General features: G+C 36.1%; 1 protein-coding gene across 4 annotated transcripts in view; it reads left to right on the forward strand.

The window, feature by feature from the left end:
- The window catches only part of STRN (striatin), a 127,867-nt gene extending 117,715 nt beyond the window's left edge, over positions 1 to 10,152 (forward strand). For all 4 annotated transcript variants that reach the window (XM_050753338.1, XM_050753339.1, XM_050753340.1 and 1 more), the window contains 3 exons: positions 2,913 to 3,020; positions 4,187 to 4,273; positions 4,360 to 10,152. In XM_050753338.1, the coding sequence (XP_050609295.1) occupies positions 2,913 to 3,020; positions 4,187 to 4,273; positions 4,360 to 4,529 (365 nt within the window). In that variant the 3' untranslated portion in view covers positions 4,530 to 10,152. The remainder of the gene's footprint in view (positions 1 to 2,912; positions 3,021 to 4,186; positions 4,274 to 4,359) is intronic.
- Positions 10,153 to 21,343: the final 11,191 nt, after the last annotated feature.

The following is a 21,343-nucleotide window of genomic DNA, read 5'->3' on the forward strand; positions in this document are numbered from 1 at the left end:
TGAAAAAACTTCCAAGAATATTTTTAACAAAGGCAACATTACTGGAATAAATGATCATTATTTTGAGTTGTAATATGTCCTGACATTTTCTAAATTATGTTTTTTACTTTTAAAGTTGTATAAAGTAAACTTAAATTAGTCTCTTACTATGTTTTACTGTGAACTACCCCTTGCTATTTATATTTGATTGCGGTGTTCTGTTTTGGAATTTAGCATTTTTTTTTAAAAAAAATGAAAAGACCAAACAAGCTTCAAGGTGAAAGTGAATTTTATATAGAGTTTAAAGTGATGAAGGATGTTTGTTAGAATAGGAATAAATTACCCTTCTTCTCGTTGATGTCAGTGGCGATTTGACTGTGATAAAGTCAAAGGTAGTTGAAGTAGATATGTCACAAGCTGGGTATGAGTAGTGTTCTTTGCATTCTGCCTACTTCTCTGATTTGTCATCAAGTGGAGAAGCTTCCTTAAAAGTATTACCAAATAAGAACTTTCTTTTGCCTGTTTCCATGATTTGATTTCAATCATATTTATTTTCTAGCTCTCAAAGCAATTGAGACTATTCTCTAAAACATCTCTCTCAGAATATATGGGATACTTAAAGTATTTCTTTTTTTGTTGTTACTGTTTTTCTCTTGCTGGACTTTACAACAGGTATTGCTCAATGGAGTATTATCTGTGGAGGAAATAATGCATAGTCTGAATTTTGTGAATAAGCATCTCTTTGTTTAGGATCTAAATCAGGTGTAACTGACTAAGAACTTATTCCACATGGTCAAGTGAGTTTTTGTTTATATATATATATATATATATTTTTTTTTTTTTTTGAGACAGAGTCTTGCTCTGTTACCCAGGCTGGAGTGCAATGGTGCGATCTCAGTTCACTGCAACCTCCACCTCCTGGGCTCTAGCGATTCTCCTGCTTCAGCCTCCTGAGTAGCTGGGACCACAGGCATGTGCCACCATGTCTGGTTCATTTTTGTATTTTTTGTAGAGACAGTTTCACCATGTTGGCCAGGCTGGTCTCGAACTCCTGACCTCAAGTGATCCGCCTGCCTCGACCTCCTAAAGTGCTGCGATTACAGGCGTGAGCTACCATGCCCAGCCACGTTTTATATTTAAATAACAGGCTGGGTAATTACCTGCCACTATCTTTGGGAAGAAACTATCTTCAGTTTTTAAGATGTCATATTTCTAGGAGCCACATGAAAATTCTGTAAGATTAGACTGTTTTTAGCTGTATTTTCTATTATGTGAATATAAACTTGTAATACCTATTGTAGGGTTCAAAAAATTTTTAAAACACTTTATTTTGAAATAATTTTAAACTTGCAGAAAAGGTACAAAAACAGTATAAGAACTCCTGGCTACCCTTCACACATATTTAGCAGTTTTTAACATTTTGTCACATTTACTTTTTCACTCTATATATGTGTATAATTTTAACTTCTGAACCGTATGAGAGACATCATGCTCCTATCCCCTAGATCCTTTAGCGTGTAATTCCTAAGAACAAGGACATTCTCTGATGTAGTGTATTACAATGATCAAAATCAGGAAACTTAACATTGACACAATACTATTATCTGAGTTACTATTTATATTCAAATTTTGACAGTTGTCCCAGTAATATACTTTACAAGGATGTCCCTTTCTCTCCCTGGACCATAATTTAATTTTTAAAACTTTGACATACCTTCAATTAGTGTTTTCTTTTTGTCAGTGTTTCTTTTCTCTTAAAAAAAAGCTTAACAGAAATCACTGAGGTTTTAAATTACTGATTTCTTTTTAATAAAACCCTTTCAGGAAGAAGTGTGATCATTTAGGAACCAATTTTGGCAGTTGTGTGATCTGCATGAACCATCAGGTTGGGAGAGAGTTAGAAGTTAGAATAGGTACTGATATTGTCACCTGATTGTGGAGGAGTCACAACTTTTTCTGGACCTTGATGTGTTCACTGTAATATGGGCTTGATATGTGCTTTCCTATTGCATTGTATATATAACTGAAGTTTCTTTGGAACTTACTAACAAAAAATACAGTTAGGATGCTGACTTTTAGGATTCCAAACCTGGTTCTGTCAAATGATGACCATTTCTATTATGATGAGGAAGAGTGAAAAAGGGATTTAAGGATTAAGAAGCTCTCTTTGTCATATTTATCTTTAGATGATAATGATGTGATACAAAACATTGTATGCAAAAAGAGCTGAGATTTCAATTTGAGAATTACCTCCCTGTAAGTGATGATAGAACTTACTTATACTAAAATAGCAAAATCTTAACAGAACGTTGTAGAATGAACAGTGTTAGTGGTTCTAGACTAAGCCTTAGGTGGCACCCACATATAGCAGGAAATTATAATTTATAAATATTTCCAGATTTATCAGTATAGTATAGCTCAGGCAATTCTCTTTCCTAACATTGAAATTTTGAAAACAATCACAGCATAAATAAACTAAAAACAGATAATAAAAGTCACATTATTTACTTTTTCTTTTTTTTTTTTTTTTTTTTTTCTTTTTTCTTTTCTTTTTTTGAGACAGAGTCTCGGTCTGACACCTAGGCTGTGGAATACAGTGGCACAATCTTGGCTCACTGCAACCTCTGCCTCCCAGGTTCAAATGATTCTCCTGCCTCAGCCTCCTGAGTAGCTGGGACTACAGGCATGCGCCACCACACTCGGCTAATTTTTGTGTTTTTGGTAGAGACAGGGTTTCACCATGTTGGCCAGGATGGTCTCGATCTCCTGACCTCGTGATCCATCTGCCTTGGCCTCCCACCTTGCTGGGATTACGGGCCTCAGCCACCATGGCCAGCCTACTTTTTCAGTCTCTTAGGCAGATAATTTAGTTCTTCTTTATGTGAAAAATATCTTTGACTAAATTGTGTTGCTTTTTAATTTTTTCTTTTTAGCAGCCAACTCTTCCTGCCAAATAAATAGAGTCATCAGTCATCCTACTCTTCCGATCAGCATCACTGCTCATGAAGACAGGCACATCAAATTCTATGATAACAATACAGGTAAGAACTTACTAAGAATTGATTTTTATTAAAGAAAAAAAAATCCCTACCACAAGTAGGCTAATTTTGGTGTTTGTTGGTGGTTTCGTAGTCAGGGAATAGGCACTGAAACACAGATACTCTCCCGGCTCAGTTTCTCTTCATTCCATCCAAATCTGCTAAGACTAGTACAGAATCATTTTGGTTTATTTAATAGTGAGCAAATGCTATATGTAGGCTTTAGAGCCAAGGTTATCACTAGGGACACCAGGAAAAATTCACTCAAATACCAATAAAAATGATCTGTTGCTGTGATCTGTTGTAGTAGTATATGTTGGGGAAAAGTAGAAACATTGGAAATAGAGGCATATGGTCATTATGTTGTTCAATTATTGAATAGCATTATTCAATATTCAATTATTCCGTTATCAAATAGCCTTTTTTAGTGTTGCAGATGGAAAACCTCCAGGTCATTGTATTCGTTTTTCCATGGACTAATATTTTCTGTGTTATAAAACTGACTAGTTGGTCCTCATTGATTTGAATTGTGCATGGAGACTTGCCCAAGTTTTATTTTACTACATTTCACCAGTATAAAGGAAATTTAGGAAGCGTTGTGCTGGGAGGAAAGCACCGTATATTAGCTGCCATATTTATCTAAGTATCTGCCTTTAACATGTTGACTTTTGGTGACTTTGTTTAGCTGCTGGTGATGAATATTTAATGTTTAAAATTTTTTTCTATATGTTGTATCCACCAAAATTATGGCCATGTTTTCTTTCTGTCCCTTTTTCCTTGCGTCATTGTTTTCTCTCTGTGAATTTGAATTCTGTGTTTCCACAACTCATAAGTTGCCAGTAGCTAAAGAATGCAAAGTAGGTGATTAATAATGTCTACGTTCTAATTAACAAATGTGGCTTAAGGGGTGTGTGTAGAAATTACTGACTTCCATATTGTGGATTAAAAGACAAAAGTGTAATCTAAAATTTGAGCTTTTTTGGTTTTCCGTGTCATTGCCATGACTAGAGGCAAGAGGGGAGACATGTTGTTTTAGTTGATGGAAAAAGCTGTTCATACAGTAAGCACACAGAGAGGGATGACTGGAGAAACCAGCATGACATGGTAACTGGCATATATAGGCGATGAGGAAAGGCATTAATAAGGAATATCCATCTCTTTTTCCAAAGGCAAACTGATCCACTCGATGGTAGCCCACCTAGAAGCTGTTACAAGTTTAGCAGTTGATCCTAATGGCCTTTACTTGATGTCTGGCAGTAAGTACCTCAACTGTGGATTATTTATTTGTCCTTACCATGTTCATGTTAATGTAATTTTTCCTTTCAATTTTTTTTGGGTATAGGTCATGACTGTTCAATACGTTTATGGAATCTAGAAAGTAAGACGTGTATCCAAGAATTCACAGCTCATCGAAAAAAGTTTGAAGAATCGATTCATGATGTAGCTTTCCACCCATCCAAATGCTACATAGCCAGTGCTGGAGCTGACGCACTGGCTAAAGTCTTTGTATGACGCAATGTATCATCTTCACCTTCTAGCTGTTTATAAGTAATCAACTGCACAAAAGAGATACAGAAGACGAGGGCAAGAATCAACTCGTCCTGCCCTTTTGTTCTGCTGAAGGAGCACAGAGAACATTTGTTGAAGTATAGTTTTGCAATTCATATACTGTTTTCTAAAACTAAGGTTTGTTCAGGTTGCTGCAAGCTCAGCTGAATCTGTGAGCCTGAGGTCTGTTTCAAATTTCCCCCAATAGGCATCTTTATTTCTGAGGTTGTTCTAATTCGCTAGGCAGGCCTGAGCGAATACAAGTTTAGCTTGTCCCTGTTGAGTAAGTAGGGCATGCTACAATAGATAATTAAAAAGCTTGATAGCTGGGACTGAATAGAAGAAAACGGGAAAGTTAGACCAAGTTCTCCCCTGCGAAATCTTATTAAACACATTAAATAGTCAAAATAGTAATCTTTATCATATCTGCCCTATTAACCCCTTTGTGTATAATGACCACACAGTGTTAAGCTGAGTTTTTAATTTGGCTCTCCTTTCAACTGTTCACATAAAGCACCTGGCAAAGTGTTTTACCTGTTAGGGGGAGAAAAATGCAATAATATGTTAAATATATTATTATTCAGAAATGCTAAACAAATAGTTTGCAAGCAGATTTCTATATTGTATTACAGTTTTGAAAATAGATTTGGTATCATTCTGAAGTTTAGCTATCAAGCATTCACCATTGTGAAGAATAGTTGATTGACTCTGCTTTTACTAACAGATTTAACTTATTCAGGTTTGAAATTCTGTTTATTTTTAAGGGTAAACAGGGCATATTTCTTTAATAATTTCTATTTAAAATTCACTTTATTCATGTGACATTTATAGTACCAGAGTGATTATTTCATACCAATGAAATCTTTTCAGTGACTGAAAAGATAGAAGTTATTTGCTAATAGTCATTTATCAGCACCCACCTAATCATGCTTCAGATGATCTGTGCTCTTTCTTCTTTGTCATATTCAAGTTATCTGACATCTACCAAGAATAGTTCATAATTATTAAGAGTCCAAAGAGTATGGTTAACTTCACACAGCTGCTTTTGCAGAAGTACTAATAAAAACGAATGTTTTTTACCCTAGAAGTCCTCTATTAATCTCTCTAAGAAGAATCTCCTGGAAATCTGGATGAAAGAGTTTAATGCCAAATATTGGCTAAAAAGTTCTGTCTTTCTCCCTATTCCTCCCCCGTTGTTTAATTGAGATATACATGTTTTAATGGGCAGTTTATCTGTATTGTTTCTAGGGAAATCCACACCTTAAAAGGCCAGGCTTCCCCAGCCCAACTTACCTGTGACCCACCTACATGTGGTCAGCTTTTGGGATTCTGAGGACCCCGCTGTCTAGACCTAGTCCTCTGTCATACCTTATTTCTGTAGCCGTTATGTCTCTCTTCATACTCTTTCTTCTTTGTCCCAAATGACAGAGACCAATCTAGAAATTAGAAATAAATTGTTAATGTCCAACTTGCCACCAAAAATATAAATAGACTCATAGATTTTAAAAATATTAAATCTATAAATATTTTAACCAGTTAAAACAATGTCTACATATTCCATTCCCCACATTTTCCATTGTCACAACAATGATGCTTCTCATGATATGTACATCTCCTTCTTGAGAAAGTATTCTGGTGGTGATGTGGCTAATGATTGACAGTATTTTTGTAAAATTTCTGCTTGTTTGCCTCTGGAATTCTGCGTTATACAGGCAGATTTTCTTTAAAGCTAAAGACCTGTGCTAAATTTGCATGATTTTCATACAGATTTGCTGTAGTATTTTAATACAGCTACCTTTTCATCGCATCTTTGTGCTTTGGTTAACAGGCAAGCTCAAGAGACTCCATTGTGTACTTAAATGAATTGACCTACACATGGGCTATCAGGTGAATACTTATATTTCCATGCAGATACAGAATTCCATATTGTGTTCAGTAAATTTGTTTTGGTTCTTCACAGTGAAGAAAGAATGTTTCTAACCCAACATTTGTAGAAGGATACTGGAAAATTCCTTCGAGGAAGGAAGGAAGTTGCCATTACTTGGTGTGTTTATGATGGATGACCACAAAGCTATTGTTCTACCAGTTATTGTTTTAATTACCTTCTAAGATCTTCAGTACCTGCTTTACTAATGTCACTGAAATTCTAAAAACCAAGACATTCTTCCCCTGTTCATTTTACGCTTCATGGTTGAAATTTTTCTGTCAGTAAGTGGAAAATAACCATGAGATACATTGACTGTAGTGCAAATGGAACTGTTGAAAGTTCCTTAGAAAGCCAGTGCTGTGGCATTGGAGACTACAGAGAGAGTCTTCTCTACCAGCAGTGCATGATCTCAGCCTAGAAATGAGCCAAAGCTGTCTTCCAACCAGAGTAGCATATACATGTGTCTGACTTTTCCCCTAGCCTGTTGAACATTCAATGAAAATTCACGGAATGAACAAATTCAATGTTTAAGCAGCCATTGAAATGCTTTCATAGAGCTTCATTTGTAAATATCTTGTTTGAAATGTATTGGAATAGTATGAAAATTAGCAGGAGGTTTGGATCCCTGCCTTATTTTCATATGCTATGGATACATCTCTGGGAGCTTGCAGCACCCTTCTCAAAACTCAACTGTCATATGGAGCTCATTTGCTACTCAAACCATAGACAGATTATTTAACAGAAGTGATATAATGACCTTCAGTATTTTTCTATTGAACAAGTTTAACAACTTTTGCCATTAAACAAATACTTAGTTATGCAAAATATTTAGCTTTTATAATCATTTTAGTTATGACTAAAAGGGGGGAAATTGAGCTGCATCACTGATGATGAACTTTGTGAGAAATTTTTTTTTTAATCTGACTTTCATTCCTTCAATATTCTTGCTATAAATTTCTTTTGGAGATAATGAAGATTTATTTGAAAATGTCTAAAATGTATGTATATTTTATAAGTATATATTATATATATTGTAAAAATATATATAATATATAAACTATATATATATATATAAAAACCATAGGTGCATTTTACTGTTTTGTATTTTCATTTTTGGAGGTAGTATACACAGCAGATAATGATGAGTATGATGAGTGTTGTGCGGTTTGCTTTTGCAGTATAATATATAGTTCTAAATGTTTAAATTACTGTATATACAATATTCATTATAGGCTAGCATGCTTGTTTTAAAGACTGTCATTCTAGTGTATTAAAATCTGAATGTAAGAAAACCTGGCTATTCAAATGTGAATTGAAAAATATTTCATTCTCAGTACTGAACTATTTCCATTGAACATTCAGGCTTTTTAACAAAAACAAGTATCATCAAGAAGGCAATAGCTAGAAAATGAGAGGTGCCTTTATAAAAAAAAAAAAACAAATGCAGCCTTACAGTGAGGATGAAGATTGAGTTGGGGGCGGGGGTGGGAGGGGGGGCACAGAGAGAGAGAGAGTTAATGTGTGTATGCATGCATGCGTGTGTGTATGTGTGTTTACCAATCTGTGAAGGTCCTGATTTGTGACCATCAATGTCTTTTTAATGTATCTGCTCAACTTCTAGGACTTCAGGGGACATTTCATGCGCTTTGTGCTCTTGAGCACCATATATACTTTCCAAGAATTTTGAATGTGAATTCCTAGAAATTTCAGTAGAGAAAAAAATAGCTATGCTTTAATTATAGTACAGTTCAGGTAGAAGGAGAAATTATTGGTTCACCAAAATTATGGGATCTCATTAATGTTGGCTAAGTAAATGTAACTTTTTAAAGGCTCACTTTTTAATACTCCATGTATTTCCCTCTTACAAAACTGCATATCATGAAGTTCTTACGTGATAAGGATTCAACTAGTAAATATTTTTAGGTTAAATACCTGAACTAGTTAAAATTCCACCTAAAAAGAGTCTTAAAATATTTAAATGGCATCTCTCATATCTACCTCTTTGTCATTGCTGCCATTTTAACTGAAGCAAATCTTTATGACATCTGAAATGACGGTTGGATGCAATTTTTAAAAATCTATGTTGGTGCTTTTCTCAGGCTTTGTCATTTAAGTTATATTGTATTAAGATGTCACAAATCAGATTGAAAGGCTTAGAATTAATTTTGTTTTTCTTTGAAAGAATTGCTTAAAATTAACCATCAATGTTGTTAGTGAGTGGAGATACTGAATCTTTCGTTGGTGTATGTCTGTGTGATGTTTTCAACCAATAGCCAAATAATTATTGAACTTAAATGAAAAAGAGTTCTGAGTATAATTTTATTCAGATTACTTTATTCTTTGAAAGTGACTACAAGACGATTAAGTACATAATCATTCATTTTATTTACTCAGAAGTTGCCTCTCCATTACTGTTAACTTGTTTAGTTATTTATATAATTGCAGTACTTTAAGTGTTGGACACTGGGATTCAGGTTGTACAAAGTAGTAGCTGACAAAAAATATGTATATTTTTGTGAAATGTATCAAACCCTAAAGTTCATTTTAGAGAAAGGCCCAGAAAACATATCTGTGTTTAAAAACAAAGGACAGGTCATTCGTCAATAATTTGAATCATTTTTACTTTTGCCAGTACAAACTTTGTAATTGGCCATATCCATCATCCAACTGGATCTTCATGTCAGTGTAAGGGATGCCAGGTTGACAAAGTATTTAACAGTTCCTTTACATCAGTTTTTGTTTTTTGTTTTTTGTTTTTTTTAATTCTATAGAAAGTAAATGTTAGGCCAAACAGATCCCTAGATCCCACTCATTGATTCTGGCAGTATTCCTAAAGTGGTGCTTAGGGGGTCAGAATTTTCTGGATCTTTGCTAATCCAAGCTTTAGATTTAATTTAACTGGGACCACATGCTTGTCATCCCTCTGATGCAAATTTTCAAAATCATTTTAATTTAGATTCTAATGTCTGCCTGGGTTTTTAACAGGCTGTGAACCAGTGAGTGCCTTGTTAATGTAGAATGATTTTTTTTCACCCTGGGTGGGTGTTAGTTAGCTCCTCTCTGAAAATGTCTCAGAGAATGGTATTTTAATTGACTTGTAGAGAGCTGCTAAATTTGTTATTATCAGCAATCAGAAAGTCTTTGGTCTACCACACATCTCCCTCCCTACTATCTCTTCATTGTTTGGCTGAAGTTTGCCTCTTGTGAGAAAACAATACAACTCCCCTTCTCCACACACTTTTTTTCTAGCCCAGATTAATAGGTATCCCTTACCCCCATCCCAACTCTATGATCTAATACCTGTTTTTAGGAGGAACCTCTTCTTTTTAATAGTGAAATATGCTGGTTATTTTATGTTTTCTCAAGTTCAGTTCACTAGAGCTGGCCACAGGGTGTCATCAGTTCAGATTCCTAAATAATCCTTTCTCTCCACACCCAGTCCTCCAGCTGGTGAGCCCTGGGCCAGATTGTTTGATCTTCAGGTATTTTAAATTTTAGTTACATCAATTAATGTAAATTAATCCAAATGCTAATTTTTGTGGTGCAAGAAGTTTCTTTTGTAAATTCAGGGTATGGATAAGCTAATTAAGATATCCATCTTTGGTGGCTCTAAGTGTATTATTTGTTTTTAAATAAAGTGTACAAATATAGATAACGTGCTATAGGTGTCTCATGAATTGGAATATTTGTCAGATTTGGGATCTAGCTGTGACTTTACAGTGAATCAGTTAAATTAACATAGTCTCATTTGGGGCTTTTGGGGGAGGAGTCGTAGAGGGGTGCAGAGAAATAAAAGGATATTAGACAAAGTATATGTGAGTCCAAAATTAATGAACCAGTCTTAATTACTGATTGTGAGGAAGGAGAAGTTTATAGAGAATTTGGGCCTCTGAAAAGCCAGTCAAATTAAAATACCTTCTAGGATTGGGTCCGTGATACTTTCAGAGACACATATGTTTAATGAATAGGTTTTATGTTTTTCAAATGTTCAGTTTAAATGGCTTTTAAAATTTATACACATATATAAATACAGTGTTTTTATTTTTTCTTTGGCTACTTAACAGATACACACAAGCCTTCCACATTCCTTGCCCCTTCAAATCAACATTATTTTTCAAGGCCTGTGGCCTGCCCAGAACTCACAATCTCTTTGTTCCAGTCTGGATCCACAATACAGTATGAAATTTAAAAGGCACTTCTGGTGTCCTTGAAACTATCCACCATTGTTGGTGTTCTGTATGCTGGTATATTAATGAGTATTATATCCTTTGGTATATACACACATTTTCAGTAGTGTTGGAAACATCTCTTTTACCTTTTAATGAGGACTGAGATTAGCTTAAGTAATTTTGGAGTAATCTATCTCAGGAGGTCATTAAGACTCCAAAAATTATTCATGGATTGATGAACCCCCTGGGGTCAGCCTAAGATTGCCAGGTAGTGTTTTGACCTCCTCTGGGTTTCCCAAGATCACTGATGTTTTGCAGGGTCCCAGCATTGTCCTGGCATATAAAATATTCCCAGAACACCTGGGGAGTCGAGCATACCTTTTCACCTAAACATTATAATCATGGAGCATCCCTCCGCCTGTTACTTCTCAGGACGACCAGAACACTCCAGTTCTGTAAAGAAGCACTGACATACGGCTCTGCAACTCTGAAAACTGGAATCCGTTTTCTGAAATACAAATTTTAACTAAGTTTCGTATACTTTCAAAACCAAACAATTCAAAATCCACCAAACAAAATGACTCACTTCTAAGTATCACTCAAACCCTACAAAACCTAACCCTTTCCTTATTCCTAATTGATATTTCACTAAAAGTAATGGTGGTTTCAGTTAGATTGGAAGTCATTTGGGTGAGCAAAGTCTTCAATAACCTACTGATAAGAAGGACCTATTTCATAGAAAAGTATCTTGTCCTTGGTGATTTAGCCATTCACCTTAGATGAAGACTGGTCCAGATGCCAGCTCCATATTGACTTTTTCTGTGTATCTCTTTAGATACCCAGTGATGTAAAGGAGAGCCCACAGTGAAACATCCATTAAACAGCACTTGGAGTACTATAGTGTTATGCCATCATAAGATCTCATGTATGTACCAGGTTCCCAATTCATTGCCTCAAACCGAAGATTTTTAAAAATTCTAATTGCATCGTCAAATTAAGGGTAATGGTAGGGAAACCCATCATCCACAATTAAGTATGCCCAAACTGAAAACTTGAAGGAAAAAAGCACATGGAAAGCAACATTTTACAAACAGCTTATGGTTTGTATATGTGCTGAAATGTTAAAGTATACTGGCATCCAACTACTTCCCCTTTGGAAGTGGAACCAAGACAGTAATTTTTCATGCATAAACAAAATTAACTTAGAGCAAAAGTAATTTTATCAGAAAGTTTATTTTGGGTGCTGGATAACCTAGGTGAGTGTGGGGAAAGAAGTACCTTACCAAAAAGGAGAAGTGGCTGGAGCCATATTGTCTTCCACTTCAACTTCAATGGGCTGGCAAGATACCATTTCTGACCTCAAAGAATGAATGGTTCCAATTCTGGCTTGTCATTAGTCCTTGTTAACTAAATTAAATATTTTAAGGAAATATATCAAAAGCATCCTAGAGCCCCCTGGCAAAGTGTCAGAGGGAATAGTTTTCATTTTATTTTAGGAAGCTGTAAAAACATAAGCCCAAGTATTTTGTGTCATCTGCATATGTCAGGATGAAGACCAGGCATGTAAGAAATATCCTAAAGTAACCAAGTGATAATCTCATGAAAAAATATGAGAAGAATTTTTACAGAGTGAGTTCTCTTTTGAATGGTTTTCACTATGCTGTTAAAAACATTCTTTTAAATGTACTTACATCTTTTTCTCTAGCCCACATATTTCAGAATATCCTCTTGATAGAATAATATCACTCCATATGATTTTTAGAAAAAGAAAAACTCAGTGGTCTCATATCTTTTGACAGTTGTTTGTGAATAATACCCTCCCCCACAACCTTCCCAGTACTCAACTGCTGTGTAGGAATGCTTTCTTATGCGGTAAATATCTCAGTATTTTGCTGCCTGGTATTTGTTCAGTTTCCTTGTATATCTCCAGGTCAGAAGGAATCAGGCTTTCTCCCAACTCTGACACTTTCAGACTCTCTTTTATTTCTTTTTGGTCAGCCTTTTAACAAGAAAGACAATAAGCTCCTTTTGTCAGAATCAATTTGATTAAAAAAAGACTACGCTCCTTATTTCTCATTGCTGTAGAATACTTAGGAATACACATGTACTAATTACAATTTAAAAGTAAGAGAATCTTTAGAAACATCATTGCTTTCTGGGGGTATTTTGAACTTGAAGGTCGCAGTTCCAGGCAATTTTGTGCCCTTGAGGTGTCCAATTGATAATATAGCTTGCCTCTGCTAATAAATACACAAAAGTTTTATTTCCTGTGATTTTCAGAAATTATTTTTGGAATAGAAAGATTAATAAGGAATATGTGATTTTTATCTCCTGCATTATCTTTCAAAATCTTCTGGATATTTTTTGAGGCATGAGGAGCAGGTAATGAGATTTTTTTTCCAAATGCCTTGATTCTCTCCCTTAACCCAGATTTTACATATTATGCATTGCTCATTTGTCACCTGCAAAAATAAAGGTTAATGATTGTTTGTTTGCTTCTGTCTGTATAAGCTCCATAAGGCACAGATCGTGTTTGTTTTTCGTGCCTGGTGCCTTGCCATATCAAAGGTACCCTATAAATATTTGTTGGCTGAGTAATCAGAGAGCCCATTTCAAAATCTAAATCTATCCAAATCATCAAAGACAAAAAAAAAAAAAAAAAAAAATCTCTGACAGCTAATGTTCAAATGCATTTAGTTCTGTAGAGCTTATCCTGAGATTGAGGTCTTCACCTTGACTGGGGAGGAATTTGGACTTTACTTCACAGGTGGCAACAAAATGCCTGAGTAGCAACCTCTTTATACTGCACAGTTCCAGTCCTGCCTGCATGAAAACTGAGCAGAGTATGTTGGGGACAGGAAGGTGTCCCTAAACCCTGTTGATGACCTCCCATCTATCCCTGCACCCCCATATCTCCTCTGCTCATCCCCTGTTCCCCACTGGTCTCTGATCAGTTGATGGGGAGATTTTCTAGCCTGGAACCTGAGCCTGCCTTGATTGTCCTGGGCTCCAAACAGGTCCACTTCCACACTCTTTCCTTGCAACCCACAGATGGCCCTATTGACTGTTTTTGTCCAAGGAGAAGGAGGAACCTCCCAGTGGAATCTTGTCAGGAAAGGCATCCCTCTGGGGAGCTTTCTTTGGAGATGAAAACTCTGGGACAAAGTTCCTCAGGATGCTCTCAGGCTGGTTTTTGTCTTGAAGATTTTATAGTGATTATACCAATGTTTATTAACTCTCCTAGGAACATCTCTGTCATTGGTTTTCTGACAGCACTCCAGCAGGGCCCAGGGCTTTAGCTGAACAGTGCAATTGTTTTAGGAATAGTCAACAAGTTAGAGACCAATTTAATGTTTAAATCATTAAAAGAATCATCAACAGCAAATTACATATGAAATATTCAATGAATAATCTCAAACTTATATACCATGTAAGAACTATCTGTCATTAAAATTACTAAAAATATGATTCCTTTAAGATCAGTTCAACACGGAAGAAAGAGCAGGAATTTGGCCTGGAGTTAGGACATTTATTGTCTGTTAGATTTTAGACAAGTCAGCTCTTCTAAATTGGCTTCTCATCTGTGACATGGGGATAATAGATCTGCCTAATTAGGTTGATTTGAGATAACGGATGTAAAACACCTAATAAAATAAGCATCCAGCAAATAACTATTGTTCACTCTCTGAATACAGACTTCTGGTCATGTAGTTGTGTCACACTCCTGATAGCTTCTAGAACATCAAGGTTTTAGGGGAGAGAGGATAAAATGAACATTAAGAGTAGCAGAAGACTACTTTCCTTAATATTTGGGTGCCAGCTATATGCCAGACAGTTCTAGTTGCTGGCAGTCAGCAGTAAACAAAAACTTTATCTGATGCAGCACATACATTCCAGGTGGGGGAACAAGTGAAATATATGGAATATTAGTGATAAGTGCAGAGGGAAAAAAAATAGAGCAGGGAAGGGGGATGGTTTGATGTTTTTCAGGTTAAAGTGACACAAATTAAATGCAAAAAATTAATGCATAAAGGTGCATAATGGCAAAACTAATCATGTCCCATCATACCCCTTCATTCCTACCTCCCTGATAGGTATTTTTCTAATTATACAAATATGTATACCTAATTATTACGTATGGGATTTTATTCTACATGTTACACTGTACTTGCTTTTTCTAATATAATGTGTATCATGAGCACCTTACAAATCTATAAAGGTATCTCAGATTTCTCTAAGTACACGCATACAGTCTAACATTAATGAGAAGGTATTTTGGTAGGCAGTTTGCTTTAAATAAATGGGATCATGTACATTCTCTGCATCTTGCGTTTGTCATTTAACAATATATGATGGGAATTTCTCTAAGTCTATCATAGCTCTTATTTCCTTTTTATTATTACAATAAACATTCCTGTGTATATGTTTGTCACTATGATGGTTTTACATCTGCAGAATAGATTCCCTGGAGTAGGATTGCTGCGTTGAGGAATATGTATATTTAAATTTTTAACTAAATATTGACAGATTGTTTCCAAAAGTGGCTGGAACAGTTTGTATTTCCATCAGTAAATGTATAAAAACACTTTTCCCTTAATACTCATGGCAATAACTATTGTAACATTAAAAAATACATAGAAAAAAGAAAAAAATCCTGGCGGATGTAGTGATTTTTCGGTGTTATTTTGATTTCCATTTTCCTGACTACTATAAATAGACATCTTTTCAAATGTTTGTTGGTCATTTGGATTGCACTTATAACTGAATTATCTATTAGTATCTCAAAGTTCTGTAGGTTAGAACTCCAAGGAAACTCAACTGGGCTCTGTTCAAGGCCCAGCAAGGCTGAACTGAAAGTGTCTTCCAGGGTGGGTACTTAACTAAAGCTCTGAGGAGGAATTCACTTCCAATCTCATTAAAGTCAGGATGGAGGTCCCTGTCTCCTAGCTGACTGTCAAATCTGATCCCTTAGAGGTTGCTCCATGGTCCCTTGCACGTGGTTCCTTCCACCTTCAAAGCTTGCCAGGGTGCATCAAATTATTTTTATACTTTGACTCTACTTCTACCAGCAAGAGAAAACTCTGCTTTTAAGGGCTCTTGTGACTAGTTTAAGCACACCCAGATATGTTAAGGTCAACTGATTAGTAGCTTTAATTACATCTGCTAAGTCCCTCTGCCCTGCAATGTAGCATCACCCATGGAAGTAACATGAGGGGCAGAGTTCATGGGGGCCATCTTAGAGTTCTGCCTACCACAAATATTCATAGTTAACCTTTATACACATGTTTTAATTTTTATTCTTATTTTTGGTCCATATGTTTCTACCGTTTGTCTTTTTAATTAACTAGTTTGTAAAAGCATTTTGTATATTGTACAATATATATTCAGATTTTCTGATCTTGGATGCAAACATTTTTTTTCAACTCTTGTAAGTTGTCTGTTGACCACATTCATAAGTACTTTTTCCAAATAAAACTTTACCATTTGAATTTCACTTGAGTGAATTGCATGTTTGCATTTAAAATGTTTGTTTTGTCATTCATTTTTATTAAAATTGTGCCCATGTTTCCACTGTGTTTTTTAAAATTTGCAGGTGCTCTTTTTATACTACCTGTAAACCCTTTTTCTTATTATTTGCAAGTGTTTTTCTCCAAAACTATATTATTTTTGTTGACCATGTTTATAATGCCTTTTCTCATTTAAAACTTTATATTAGGGCTGGGCAGGGTGGCTCATGCCTGTAATTTCAGCACTTTGGGAGGCTGAGGCAGGAGTATTGCTTGAGCCCAGGAGTTTGAGACCGGCCTGGGCAACATAGTGAGACCTAGCTCTACATACAATTTGTAAAATACTAGCTGAGCATGGTGGCACACAGCCATAATCCCAGTTACCCTGGAGGGTGAGGTAGGAGAATCGCTTGAGCCCAGCAAGTGGAATCAAGATGGCTCCACTGCACTCCAGCCTGGGCAACAGTGAGACCATGTCCCCCAAAAAAAAAAACAGAAAAGCCCAGAAAACTTTTTATTAGTAGATCTTCAAGTATACTTATATATAAAATATAGGCATTTGTGACTATAAAATTTTAGAAGTATTCTGTATTGATTAAGAAGGTTTCCATTTCTGGGTGGCACGTATAAGCCACTAGAATGGCTTCTACATTTTTTGTTTTTTGGTTTTGGTTTTCTACATTTATGTCTTTACTCCATTTGTATTTGGGTGGGTGTGTGTGTGTGTAGAATGCAAACATCCAACTAAATTTTCTTCCAAGTGGGTTGCCAATGCAGCACTCTATTAAACTACCTTTTCCCAATGAATTGAAACACCAGCATTGTCATATATTAAATTTATATATTTAATAAGGTTTATTTCTCAATATGTCATGCTGTTTCACTTACAGTTCTCCTTTCATATGACAATATCATATGGATTCAGTTATTGGTGGCTTTATAATATGGTCAGGGGAGCTTTTCCCCTTGGCAAGCTCCTGCCCACTGTTCTTTTTACTGCCTTTTTTGGCTATCCTCAGCATTTGAAGTGTGTGATAATGTAATCCAATTTAACCAAATTAGGAGTTAAAAGTACATTAAATTTACATATTCAGTTGGGGAAGTTTGACCCACGATACTGTTTTCCCATCTAAGAACATCATATCATTTTCTGTTTGGATCTCATTTATATCTTTACTAAGATTTGAGAGTTTTCTTTAAGTTCTTTGCCTTTAAAACATTTTAAATATGTTCTTATTTTGGTCACTATTGTGACCATTTTCATTTATAAGAGCTTATTACAAAGAAAGAGAGGGGCCAGGTGCATGGCTCATGCCTGTAATCCCAGCCCTTTGGGAGGCTGAGGTGGGAGGATTGCTTGAGCCCAGGAGTTCCAGACCAGCTTGGGCAAAATAGCAAAACACCATCTCTTTTTAAAAAATAAAAAATTTAGAAAATAAATTTTAAAATACACAGAGAAAATCTCTTTTTGTATACTTATATACAAGAAACATTGTATATGCTTACTAAATCTCATTAATTCTAGCACTTTAGAGTCTCTTGAGATTTTTAGAAATACAATTAGGACATTCACGAAAATAATTTGATCTTGTCTTTTTCAATGTTTGACAGATTCCTTTCTGAAATTTTTGTTGTCTAGAAACTCCAGTATGGTGTTGAGTCATAATGGTGAAAGTAGGCCTCCCTGTCTGTTACTAACTTTAGTTGAAATGGTTTTGGTACTTAGTTATTAGAGTATTTTACTTGTTATTTGGTAAATATCTATTTTATTTAAATAGGTTCTTTCCTGTTTTGTCAGGAGATCTTATTTTAAGAATGGCTGCTGAATTTCATCAAATGCCTTCTTAGCATCTTTTGATGTGATCATGAGTTACTCTTTAAGCTGTTGACTAACCGGATTGTGTGTATGAAGTTGACATTAAAACATGCTTGCCTCCTTGAAATAAAGCCTATTTGGTCGTAATATGTTGTTCTTTTCATATAAGTCCTTGTTTCCGTTGCTGATCTTTTATTTGGAGCTTTAGCATATTCACAGATTAGTCTTACCGTTTTATTTAAAGGTCTCTACTTTCAACTCTTTATTCCTTCATTTTAAGTGTGTTTCCTATAAGCTGCCTATTTCTAGGTCTTCCAGGAAAGAAAGTGGCTGGTATTGGATGTATTGGGTGTTCACTGATTTTGTTTTATTGTGTTCATTATTTTACTTCATTGTTTCTTTTCGTTTTTGCTGGATTGATCAAGTCATTCACTTCCTGTCTTTCTCATGTTAATGTGGGATTTCTACTGTGCGTTTCTCTTTCAAAATTATCTTCGTTCATAATCAAATATTTTCGTGCTACTATATGAAAAAACGGAGTCACTCTAATCTTCACTAACCCCCTACCAACCTGAAAAAAAAAATGTGATTTTTAGAATACTTTGACTTCCTGTGCCTCTCCAAAATAAGTGATGCTTAGGCCGGGCGCGGTGGCTCAAGCCTGTAATCCCAGCACTTTGGGAGGCCGAGACGGGTGGATCACGAGGTCAGGAGATCGAGACCATCTTGGCTAACATGGTGAAACCCCGTCTCTACTAAAAAATACAAAAAACTAGCCGGGCGAGGTGGCGGGCGCCTGTAGTCCCAGCTACTCGGGAGGCTGAGGCAGGAGAATGTCGTAAACCCGGGAGGCGGAGCTTGCAGTGAGCTGAGATCCAGCCACTGCACTCCAGCCTGGGCGACAGAGCGAGACTCCGTCTCAAAAAAAATAAAAAATAAAAAAAATAAGTGATGCTTAAAGATGCTGTTACTTTCCCTTTCCCTATTCTCTGTCTGCGTCTTAGATTTTACTGTTATAATTTAATTTTTATGCTTTTAGACTACTTAAATTTGCATTTCGAGATCTTATATCAATAATGTTAGTATTTTCCTCACATATTTCCAGATAGTCTGTCATTATTTTGATAGAGAACCAGTCATATCAGTGTTTCTTAAGCATTTTGGCATTTTAGGTGGGACAATTCTTTGTCATGTAGAACTACCTCTCATACATTTCATGTCATGTAGAACTGCCTCCCCTCCCCTCGCCTGCCCTCCTTTCCCCTCCCCTCCCCTCCCTTTGCCAGATGAGAACACAAGAAGAAGGGAGCTATCTGTAAGCCAGAAAGAGAGCCTCACCAGAACTCAACCATGGTGGCACCTTCATCTTGGACTTCTAGCCTTCAGACTGTGAGAAATAAAATTTGTTTATTTAAGTCACCCACTTTATCATATTTTGTTATGGAAGCCCAAGCTGACTATACAGACGGCAAAGGAAGTCTTCCTAGAGGCCCTCCAGCAGACTTCCCACATGTCTCATTGGCCGGAACAGTGGCCGCCTCTACATTTAAGGGATGTTGAGAAAAAGTATCTCACTTTTCTGCCTCTGCAGGAAATAACAAATGCCAACCAAGAAATTCTGTTTGCCACAACTCTCTTTAGTCCTTCATTTGTATTTTGCAATTTCCCTGTTAAAATAATTAACTGGGAGCCATTAGGCTGAGACACCTCCAGCACCTTGGGTTCTTATGTAAACACAATGTAAACAGTAAAATGAAACTTAACCAATCAGAAACTGCCAACTAACCTCTAATAAGGGACTGTCCACTTTAATCAAAGTTATTTTCTTCGTCTTGCTTCCTTGAATACTGTATTAGTCACAGTTCTTTTCGAGGGACAGAACTAATAAGATATATAGATATATATGTGTGTGTGTGTGTGTATATATATGTGTATATGTATATATATATGTGTATATGTGTATTTATATGGGAATTTATAAAGTATTAATTCACACGCTCACAAGGTCTCACAATAGGCTATCTGCCAGCTAAGGAGCAAGGAAAGCCAGTCCAAGTTCCGAAACTTGGAGTCCAGTGTTTGAGGACAGAAAGCATTCAGCATGGTTGAAAGATGTAGGCTGGGAGGCTAGGCCCATTTTGTCACTTCACGTTTTTCTGCCTGCTTTATATTCGCTGGTGGCTGATGGTGCCCACCCAATTAAGGGTGGGTCTGCCTTCCCCTGCCCACTGACTCAAATGTTAATCTCCTTTGGCAACACCCTCTCAGACACACCCAGGATCAATATTGCATCCTTAATCCAATCAAGTAGACACTCAGTATTAACCATCACAAACACCTTATACCTTTTTACTTCCTCAGTGGAGTGCTGAACTGCTTGCAATCTGGTGCTGCCTAATTTATGAATTGCTGAATGCTCAAATAAGCTCATTAAAATTTTGATGCACCTAAGTTTATCTTTTAATATCTCCCCCATCATTTATTACTGATTATAAAAAGTAATAAATGTAATTTGTAGACCAAGTCCTAATATCCTGACTCTTGAAAACAGTGCTTCACCTACAGAATGGAAGAAGAATTTTGCAATCTATCCAACTGACAAAGGTCTAGGATCTGGAATCTACAAGGAACTTAAACAAATTTATAAGAAAAAACCCCGTCAAAAAGTAGGCAAAGGATATGAACAGACACTTCTCAAAAGAAGACATTTATGCAGCCAACAAACATGAAAAAAAGATCATTGGTCATTAGAGAAAAGCAAATCAAAACCACAATGAGATACCATCTCACTCTAGTCAGAATGGCAATTATTAAAAAGTCAGGAAACAATAGATGCTGGAGAGGATATGGAGAAACAGGAACGCTTTTACACTGTAGGTGGGAGTGTAAACTGGTTCAATCATTGTGGAAGACAGTGTGGCAATTCCTCAAGGATCTAGAACCAGAAAGAAATACCATTTGATCCAGCAATCCCATTACTGGATATATACCCAAAGGATTATAAATCATTCTATAAAGACACATGCACACATAGGTTTATTGCAGCCCTATTTAAAATAGCAAAGATTTGGAACCAACCCAAATGCCCATCAATGACAGACTAAAGAAAATGTGGCACATATACACCATGGAATATTATGCAGCCATAAAAAAAGAATGAGATTATGCCCTTTGCAGGGACATGGATGAAGCTGGAAGCCATCATTCTCCGCAAACTAACATGGAACAGAAAAACCAAACACTGCATGTTCTCACAAATGGGAGTTGAACAATGAGAACACAAGGACACAGGGAGGGGTACAACACACACTGGGGTCTGTTGGGGTGGGGAGAAGGGGAGGGATAGCATTAGGACAAAT

Source organism: Macaca thibetana, chromosome 13, assembly GCF_024542745.1.
Source record: "Macaca thibetana thibetana isolate TM-01 chromosome 13, ASM2454274v1, whole genome shotgun sequence".
Taxonomy (NCBI): domain Eukaryota; kingdom Metazoa; phylum Chordata; class Mammalia; order Primates; family Cercopithecidae; genus Macaca; species Macaca thibetana.